The sequence below is a fragment of the Bubalus bubalis genome, chromosome 8 (assembly GCF_019923935.1).
Source record: "Bubalus bubalis isolate 160015118507 breed Murrah chromosome 8, NDDB_SH_1, whole genome shotgun sequence".
In the NCBI taxonomy this organism is placed as follows: Eukaryota; Metazoa; Chordata; class Mammalia; order Artiodactyla; family Bovidae; genus Bubalus; species Bubalus bubalis.
In genome coordinates, this window is record NC_059164.1 from 113,148,516 (window position 1) to 113,157,241 (window position 8,726).

At 61.1% G+C, this 8,726-nt stretch overlaps 2 protein-coding genes across 13 annotated transcripts; both read right to left on the reverse strand.

Annotated features, from left to right (window-relative positions):
• Positions 1–24: 24 nt before the first annotated feature.
• FASTK (Fas activated serine/threonine kinase) lies at positions 25–4,618 on the reverse strand. 11 transcript variants are annotated; one of them, XM_025291832.3, is made up of 12 exons: positions 4,392–4,618; positions 4,120–4,173; positions 3,385–3,578; positions 3,153–3,267; positions 2,273–2,572; positions 2,016–2,155; positions 1,304–1,517; positions 1,041–1,200; positions 734–825; positions 536–650; positions 348–462; positions 25–233 (listed from the first exon to the last, which is right to left on the reverse strand). In XM_025291832.3, the coding sequence occupies exons 1-12, from the start codon at positions 4,471–4,473 to the stop codon at positions 126–128; spliced, it is 1,689 nt and encodes a 562-aa protein (XP_025147617.3). In that variant the 5' UTR covers positions 4,474–4,618; the 3' UTR covers positions 25–125. The 11 variants fall into 11 exon arrangements, with proteins under 11 accessions (XP_025147617.3, XP_006077738.3, XP_044803006.2 ...); XM_006077676.4 differs by having other exon boundaries at positions 2,273–2,452; positions 4,392–4,616; XM_044947071.2 differs by lacking the exon at positions 2,273–2,572.
• A 243-nt stretch (positions 4,619–4,861) lies between these two features.
• Positions 4,862–7,420, reverse strand: TMUB1 (transmembrane and ubiquitin like domain containing 1). Of its 2 annotated transcripts, none has more exons than XM_006077669.4 (3): positions 7,260–7,420; positions 5,933–6,351; positions 4,862–5,675 (listed from the first exon to the last, which is right to left on the reverse strand). In XM_006077669.4, exons 1-3 carry the CDS (start codon positions 7,371–7,373, stop codon positions 5,324–5,326), a joined length of 885 nt encoding a protein of 294 aa, XP_006077731.1. In that variant the 5' UTR covers positions 7,374–7,420; the 3' UTR covers positions 4,862–5,323. The 2 variants fall into 2 exon arrangements, with proteins under 2 accessions (XP_006077731.1, XP_006077732.1); XM_006077670.4 differs by lacking the exon at positions 7,260–7,420 and adding an exon at positions 6,701–6,941.
• Between the last annotated feature and the right edge of the window lie 1,306 nt (positions 7,421–8,726).

Consider the following 8,726-nt stretch of genomic DNA (forward strand, 5'->3'; position numbering starts at 1 on the left):
CTGTCCCAGAAACAAAACGGGCGATGGGGAAGGAGAGGGACTTTAATGACAAGTCAAAGCAAAGGGAAGCAAAGTGCAAATTGTCCACCCCAACGAGGGGGCCATCCTGAGCCTGTGTGCACCCCTCACCCCCCTTCAGGTCCCCAGCGGAGGCCCAGGGCCTGGAGCTTCTGCCTCAGGTAGCTCTTGAGCTGGGGCAGGCCTCTCTGGGACTCCAGTTCTTCAAAGGGTAGCTGCGGGGCGGAGGACAGAGTTCGTCATCCCTGGGGGCTGGGGAGCTGGCCGCCAGGTCCTAGTGGGGGCGTGGAGGGGCGGGGCGTGGGGTGGGGCTGGGGGCGGGGCCTCACCGGCAGGAGCTGATACCCCATTAGGCCCAGGTGCCTCTCCCTCAGGGCTCGGGAGCCCAGCAGCACCCGGCCGTCCCGACAGAAGTGCCAGCGCTCCCGCAGCATCAGCACCACCCTGGAGAGGAAGGGACTGCGGCTCAGTCGCTATGCGCGGGGGCCAGGGAGGCTCTCCCAGGCTCCTGCCTTACCTTTGGGCAGGGTCCCGGGTGGCGCGGGGACAGGACCTGGGAGGGTACGGCAGGAAGGGGTCCTGGGCTCTCACGGGCAGCACCGAGCCGCAGCTGCTGACACACAGCAGGAAGTCTGCGGGGCCGGGAGAGAAAGAGCCACTGGCTTCCGGCGGAGGCTCTGCTTCCCGGGGGCTCGCCGGCCCACCCGGAGCTCACCTGTGCTGTAGCCTGGAGGCACGGTCAGGTCCTGCCGGTATTTCTCCTCCCCCAGCAGCTGGCGCAGCCCCTCTGCTACTATGTCCTTGTGACTGAGAGAAGAGAAGCCCGGCTCAGAAGGACCCCCAGGGTACTCTTTTTAGCTTGGTCCCACCTACTTCCACACCCAGGCTGGGAAATGGCCTTTGGGGCTTAGCTTTCTGGTGACCCAGAGTGCAGCAGCATAGACAGCTCAGGGTCCCCCAGGCCTATCTACCCGGGTGCTCCTTGCCAGCCAACCCCTTCCCTCCCCCAGCTGCCCACCCACCTGTACTTGCAGCGGGCGCGGTCAGTGATGAGTGGCTGGGGGAAGATGGGCACTTGCTGCCTTCGGGGAAGGCGGGCGCCCCGATATCCTGGGAGCTCCAGCTCTACCGCCGTGTCTAGCAGGGAGAGGTAGCGCCGCATGATCAGGGCATGAGGGGTGCCTGTGGGGAAAGCAGAACGAGGCTTACTGGGGTGCAGACCCTCACCTGCTTTCCCCAGCCCCCCGGCCCTCCAGGATACAGCCAGCCCCCCAAGTCTGCGCACCACTGATGTGGTTGATGAAACCAGGGGAAAAGACAAAGTGCAGGGCTTGGAAGGGCAGGCACTGCAGCTGACACAGTGACATCAATATGTTGACAGTTGCCAGGGGGGCCACCCCTGCTTCCCGAGCCAGGATCCTCTCAAGGCAGGGCATAAACTGCTGCTCCAGAGGCACGTAGTTCAGCCGCCCAAAGGGCAGGACCAACTTCTGTACCACCTGTGGGTCAAAGAGCAGCCCATCACCCAGGGGGAAGATTCTCCTGTCTTCTTTACAAGCTGAACCTCAGGGAGACTTGGCCTGCAAGCTGATGACATCAGTCACTGGAAAGGCAGGACAGTCCCTCTACAGCACAGATGCTCAATAGCATAAGCACTGCTCAAGCCCCATGTGGTCAGTCTCCAAACAAGCAGAGACATTGCTATGGGTTCTGGCCCTGAAGACTTGGTGGGGTGGGATCGACCAAGCTAAGACAGTGGCTAAGCATGTTTGGAAAAGTGCAGAGAACCAGGTGTACCTGGTGGGGAGTTGGACAAGCCAGTCGGGGAGTGAGCCAAGATGGTACCCCAGGGGAGAGGCCAGAGAGCCTAGGTAGGTGGTCTGCTGCAGGAAGCAGCAGCCAATCAAGTGGACAAGGTGGGGGTGGGGGGGCTAGGCCTGCTGGGGTGTCTGAGGACCACTAGGAGAGGAGCTGGGGAAGGTGAGAGGCAATCCCACCTTGCTATTGAGCTGGGCTTCCTGAACCACCAGGAAGTGGGCAATGGCTTCCAGAAGTTGGGGCTCCCTCAACCGGTGGCGGGCCAAGTGCTGGGCCAGGAGCACCATCACGTGGGGAGTCAGTTCCTCGGGCCTGGCCTCTGTGAAGAACAGCTTATCACGCTGGACCCTCAGGCCAGACCCGGGTGAGATTCCAGCAGATACTGCTTGCCTCCACCCCCGCCCCCGCCCCCATCTCCTGTCCCCGCCTCTGGCACCTGCCAGGCTGCGGATGAGGTGCTGCTGAGGACGCCGCTGGAAACGGGGACAGCTTAGAGCGGCTTCCAACCTTTGCCCACCTCGAAGGATAGGCGGCAGAGGGGGCGGTGGCTTCGGAGGGAGGCGGAACCTTCGCTCCTGCTCCAGGGCGCACATCAGGGGCCCATCTGATGGGAAGCCTGAGAGGCAGAGGGTCAAAGGAGGCAGGGAAGGAGCTGCTCTGCTCTGCTGCAATCCTGCAGTTTTAGTTAGTGAATCCTCAGTCCTTCTCATCTCTGTTTTCTGGGCTGGAAGTTCTGCTACAGAGCACGTGGAAACACCAGAGAAATGGGAACTACCACGTGAATAAAGGTATCACAGCCGTCTGTGGGGAAGGCCTTATACAAAGAAGGCAGTTTAAGATCTCTTCTCTTGCCAATGGTGATAAATCGCAGTGGCTCCCTAGAGCACTGTATTAGAAGAGACCTGGTGGCCCAGTGGTAAAGAATCCACCTGGCAGTGCACAGGTTTGATCCCTGGGTCCGGAAGATCCCCTAGAGAAGGAAATGGCAACCCGCTCCAGTATTCTTGCCTGGAGAATCCCATGGACAGAGGACCTGGCGGGCTATGGTTCATGGGATCGCAGAAGAGCCAGACATGACTTAGCGACTAAACAACAATAAAAAAGGGGTGGCATCCTAACTTAAGCTGCGACTCATGCTGCTTGACTCGTGATGACTGTCATGGATACTGCAGAGCAGCAGCAAGTGTGGCATCACTCAGCAAGTGTGCCGTTCCTGGCAAAGCTTGAGGTGGGGTCTGTCAGTGATCTCAGGTGGGTCTGCTACGGTTTCTCTATCCTTCCATTAACACCCACCCACCCATAGACACCGTCCTCACCCAGTAAGGCTGCAAGGTGCAGACACACGTGGATGGTGTGAATGTCAAAGGAGGGGCAGTTTCGGATGATGAGCTGACTCAAGTCCTGCAGCGTGGCCTGCTCCACAGGAGGGGGCTGCGGCAGAGACCCCAAGAGCTGGCTCAGACGACGAAGCGCCACAGGGTAGTGGTGGGCACGCACTTTGGTGGGGTTCTGCCCCAGCCAGCGCAGCAGCTCCCCAGGGCTCCTCGCCTGTTCCAGAAGCCGCTGCAATCCCTGCACAGGGCCTGCATGGGGGCCTCCTCCAGGAGGCCGGTGGTCTCCCCATTTGCTGGGTCCCAGACAGCAGGGCTGTACTGGTGGGAGCAGCAGCAAGCCAGACAGACGAGCACTGGAGGCCTGGGCAGAGAGCAGGACTCGAAGCATGGAGTTGGGTGTTGGAGACCCTGAGGGGTGGCCCAAAAAAGGGAGTGAGGTATTCTCCAGAGGGGAGAAAGACCAACTCTCTATTCCTCACCTCGCTCCCCATTCAGAGGAGTCTGGGGTCAGAGCAACCCGGACTCTCTTCACCCTTGTGACTGCTCTGGTCCTCTTCCCCAACCCGCCCCTCTCTGACTCCTTCCAACCTTTGCGAGAGCAATCGGAATCCTTCAGAGTTCTCACGGAGGAATTTTTACAGAGCAATTCCACATGCATCATCTCCTCCGATCCTCCTCTGACACGCCCGTGAGGAGGCAGGCAGGGGCTGGTACTATCTCGATTTCACAGGTGGAGAGACCAAGGCCCAGGGAGGCGAGGGGGTTAAGGCAAGCCCCGAGGTCCCGAATCTGGTTAGTGGTCGCGCCCAGCCTGGAGCCCAGCTCGCCCTACAGATACGCTCCCCCCCACCCCCGACCACCTCCCCCTCCCGCAGGAGGCGGCGGTGGTACCGGAGGGTGGAGCGCGGGCTCCGCGGTCCTGGGTTCCATGCTGGGCGCTCCCACTTACCAGCTGCGTGACCTTGGACAAGTGGCTTCAGTCTCCCTGCCCAAGCCTTCTCGCCTGTGAAACGAGAACGCAGGGCCCACCTCGGAGGGCGCCCGTGGAGCCCGCGGGCGCGGCCTGCGCTACGGCGCGGAGTCGGCGGTGTCAGGGGCCCCCCCCGACACACACCCCCCCACCCACGGCCCGGGGGGAATGCCAGGAGACCGTGGTCTTGGTCGCCAACACCAACTCCCGCCGCCCTTCCCCGCGGCCCGCCCCGCAGGCGCCACCCCTACATGACTCCCCAGGCCCCGCGCAGGTCGCTCCCTCAGTCGGTCTCGGGGCCCGGGAGCCGGGCTCCCCCCGCGGCCTCCTCATCAGGGGGCCACCGAGTCCTCCATCTTCCCGGCAGCCCCCGAACCGCGCGGCCCGGACGCCAATCGCCGCGCCAAGTAAGTCCTCCGGAGCAAAGACGTGGCTCCCGGCAGGCCCCGCGCGCCAGGGCGCCGCGTGCCCCGCCCCTTTCTTCCGGGAAGCTGCGCGCGCGCGGCGCCGGGCTGGGGCGGGGCCAAAGGGCTGGGGCGGGGCCGGGGCGGGGCCAAAGGGCTGGGGGCTGAGATTGGGGTGCAGAGGGGAGTCGGCAGCGGTTGGCCTGGGCGGGCAGGGCAGAGCGAAGCGTCTGGCCCACCCCTTTTCTCCCAGTAGGGGAGAGCGCCCCGCAGCCCCCCTCCCCCGCGACCCACACACGCAGACACTAGGCCAAGAGTAAAAACTTCACAGTTATTTAATCTGCACGTGTTCCAGAAAGCTCCCTCCACCCATCCCGACTCCCCTTCTCCAGCCCTTCCCAGTCCTCGGGTCCCCAAACCAGCCAAGGAGCGATCCGGGACTAAGAGGTGCCCAGGTCCTCAGCCTGAGCCCTAAGGGCCCAGGGGCGTGGCCCGGCTCTGTCCAGGGCCAAGGCAGCGACAGCAGCTGTCTGACCCGGAGTAGCCCACTGTCAGGGGGCGCTGAGGGCCAGCTGCCCGGGGAGGTGGCCCAGAGCCATGAAGGTCACAGGGAGGGGCCTCCGCCGACCCCCGGAGTGCTCTGCCTCGCAGCGCTGGGCTCCAGGGTAGCGGGAAGAGACAGGTCGGAGAGGCGGGCCTGGGCAGACAGCAGCTCCCACCTTGTCGTTGCGAGCAAGGTCCCGAGGGGCCGGCGGCGTAGCCAAGAGCCCGCGGAGGCACTACGGGCGGTACATGGCAAAGGCCAGGAGGCTGAGGAGCAGGGTGAAGCCGGCCAGACCCAGAGTGGCGGTCAGGGGAAAGAAGGGCCGGTACTGGATCTGGCAGTACCAGAGCAGAAGCAGCAGCAGCAGGAGAAGGGGCAGCAGCAGGCTGCCTACTTCCAGCCCGGAGGGGCCTGGCTCGGACCCTGGCGGGCAGGGCGGGAGGGGGGGACCCACCCGTGTGGACACGTGGCAGTGGAGGACACAGTTGGGAGGGAGGTGAAGGCTGCCCAGGGTCTGGGTGTCGTCTCCCAGTAGCTGCCCTTGGTAGATGAGTCGCACGTGCTGTTCCCGGCCGGGAAACTGGGTCCTGAGGAGAGAGGGACCTGGGTAATAGAGCGGGTCTCAGGCACTCCTGGCCCCTGGTTGGGAACAACTCTCCTACCCTCACCTCTGGCCTCCACGGTGTGTTGTGGGGGTGGGGGTGGGGGTCATACAGTGTGTGACCAGGGCCCTCAGTTTCCTCATCTATAAGAGGATCTCCCGGATCTCTGCTGGCCCTTCTAGGACTGTGATCATCCCCGTCCCACTCTTTAGCACTTCCTTCCTGTCATCCTCCCGGCTTACCTTTTCAGGGAGCCAATGGTGTCGTGGGGCCAGACTCTGGCCACCTGCTCAGAGTCGTTGAGGAATTTCAGTCGAAGTACCAGGGGCTCCTGGGGGGAGTCTGGAGGTGGCGGCGTTGCTGCAAGCCCCACACCGGGTTCTGGTGGTGCTGCCTGACCTCGGTGTCTCAGGCCGGGGGTCTCAGCTCCTGGGGCCTCCCCTCTGATGCTGTCCGTGACCGCCATGGCTTCGCTGGGCTGCGTTGGTGTTGGGGTCCCTGATGGCTGGGGCAGTGGATCGGCGCCCTCGGCAGTGTGCGTTGAGACCCAGGCGAGAGCCAGCACCAGAAGGCAGGCAAGCACCGAGAAAAGGATGGTCACCTCATCACCTACCCCTTCAATCAGGGCCATGGCACCTGCCTTGCCTGCCGCGCTACCGAGCTGGAGAGGCACAAAGAACCCATGAGGGGCTGGCTCACCCGCCAAGAGCCCTCTGAATTTCAGGGGGCCCCTGACCCTACCCCACCACAACTCTCCCACAGTCCTCATTCCGCCCAGTTATCCCAGCCCTACCCTGGGACATAACACTGCTCTGACACCTGGCCACCCCAAACTTGCCCCACATACCCCTTCCCAACACCAAATCACAAGTCCTAATTTTCTGTAACCTAAATTTCAGGTCTTTAAGCAGTTCCGCAATTCACCCAAACCCTATTCCGAAGTCAGAGCTTTGACCTTCTAAGCAACCTCTCCCTTAAATTCAGCCCCCACCAAACCACCCAAAGCTTACCTATTCTTCCCATTTAGGTCATCTCAAAGTTTATCTACTCCTTTGCCTATTTCACGGCAAAGCCTATCTATTAATACCGCTCCATCGCTAAAGTTTCTCCAAGGGGGAAGAAAAAAGGTCTCTACACACACGCACACCGCCCCCTTACCATTCAGCCAACCCCCACCCGCAGCACAGGACGGCTTCCCAAGGCTTCCCCACGCCAAATGTCAAACTGCTTCCCTTTGGCAAACTGGAACCTCCGAGGGTTCCCACCTCCAACCCTAGCCTCCCCCCCTGCAACTCGGCCCCCCCGGTCACTTAAACCCCACCCGAGGCGTCCCGACCCCGCGCCTCCCCTGGGAAACCTCTCCAAACCCAGCCTGCTGCAAGACCCCTGATCTCTCCCGGGAACCCAAGACTTTGCCCTCCCCACCTCCATCCTCCACCACCCTTCGCATCTTCCCGCCGCCCGCCCCCACACCCCGAGTGGCTGGCGGGCGCGGGAGATCCAGGGGCGGGGCCAGCAGGGCCAGCTGCTGGGGCAGCGGGGTGGTGCGGCCAAGGCGCAGGGACTCACCGCCCAGCTCCGCCAGCTCCATAGCGGACCCTCGGGCACTTCCGGGAGGGAGGTGGCGAGGTCGCAGACACCTGGAGGCACCCCCTCCTTCCCCGCCGCCGCCGCCCGGAGCATTGTGGGTCTTGTAGTCTGGAAGGATGCGCAGTCCAGCGTTCTGCGCTGCGGACGCACGTGCGGGGTTCAGCGGCCTGCGCCCAGCGCCCACAGATCGCTGAGGGGCTGGCGGCGGCGGCTTTGAGGTTGTGGTAGCCCGCAGAGGTTCGAGGCGAGGTGGGGGGGGGGCAGCAGGATCCTCTCCCTCGCCCGCGGGCAGCCAGGACGTGTATCACATCAGAAACCAACGTCAGCTGGTTTCTGGCTAAGCCTGTCATATCACCCCCCCGCCCCACCCCCGTGTTTGGTGATGCAGTCTTTGTGGAGCGCAGGTGGACCCTACGCCGGCCTACTCTTAAGTCAGAGTGGACCCTCCACGTTGACTCTTCAGCCCAGAGCCCAGTATCCACGGGCTGCACCCCCCTGCCCCCGCCCCCAAGGCTGACTGAGGAGATGGGTCTTCAGGGCTGGCCATGGGAGGCTTCAGTTCAGTTCAGTCGCTCAGTCGTGTCCGACTCTTTGCGACCCCATGGACTGCAGCACACCAGGTCTCCCTGTCCATCACCAACTCCTGGAGTTTACCCAAACTCATGTCCATTGAGTCGGTGATGCCATCCAGCCGTCTCATCCTCTGGGGGGCTTAGGGCTGCCTTATTTACCTGGCTCCTCCTCCACTGGGCTCCTGTAAGACTGTGAGGAGCATGGACTTCGGAACATGGCAAAAAATTCTGACCCCTTATCCCGTGCTTATCAACTATATGACCTTGAGTGCGTTATTGAATCTATATGAACCTAAATTTCTTCGTTCTTAAAACTTACCTCGGAAGACAGTTGTAATGGGGGAAATTTGGTGTTTTATTAAAGAAGTGTGAAAACTGTATAGGGGATCTGTCACACGGTAGATATTTATTCTCTTACAACGCTTCCTCCCCTAAAATTTGGGCTCAGAAATTGGATCCTTAGAGTATTGCTGTACAGGAGACATTGAGCCTCGTGTGGCCTGAACCAAGTTAATTTTTATGGGTTTTCCCTCCTTCCTTTGGGCTCCTATAGCCACAAACTTTATAGGTCAGTCTTGATTAAAAGTAATGTACCCTGGTGCCCTCATAGCCTATACCTACTTATAGGAGCAAACACTCAAATGTTGCCTTGGGACTGTCAGTTTAGACTTACAACATATAGAACTATTAATAACTTATTTCTAGTTCCTTCCCATTTATCCATTTATTGTAGAAGTATTTATTAAATGTATACCATGTGTTGGGCACTGGGTCAGACTCCGGGAATACAATGGCAAATCAGACTGTACCCCTGCTCTCATGTAGCTAATGTACTAATAGAGGACACAATTAGCCCACTAGTGCTAAAACAGGT

Excerpts from the sequence above, each read along its gene's own strand:
- FASTK (XM_025291829.3), bottom strand. The coding sequence starts at position 4,473 with ATGAGGAGGCCGCGGGGGGAGCCCGGCTCCCGGGCCCCGAGACCGACT. Across the intron at positions 4,174-4,391 it reads CGCGGGGCCTGGGGAGTCAT|GCGAGAAGGCTTGGGCAGGG; the intron begins GTAGGGGTGGCG and ends CTCGTTTCACAG. Across the intron at positions 463-535 it reads ACCCGGGACCCTGCCCAAAG|GGTGGTGCTGATGCTGCGGG; the intron begins GTAAGGCAGGAG and ends CTTCCTCTCCAG.
- TMUB1 (XM_006077669.4), bottom strand. The coding sequence starts at position 7,373 with ATGCTCCGGGCGGCGGCGGCGGGGAAGGAGGGGGTGCCTCCAGGTGTC. Across the intron at positions 6,352-7,259 it reads GGAGCTGGCGGAGCTGGGCG|CTCGGTAGCGCGGCAGGCAA; the intron begins GTGAGTCCCTGC and ends GTGCCTCTCCAG. Across the intron at positions 5,676-5,932 it reads ACCATTGGCTCCCTGAAAAG|GACCCAGTTTCCCGGCCGGG; the intron begins GTAAGCCGGGAG and ends CTCTCTCCTCAG.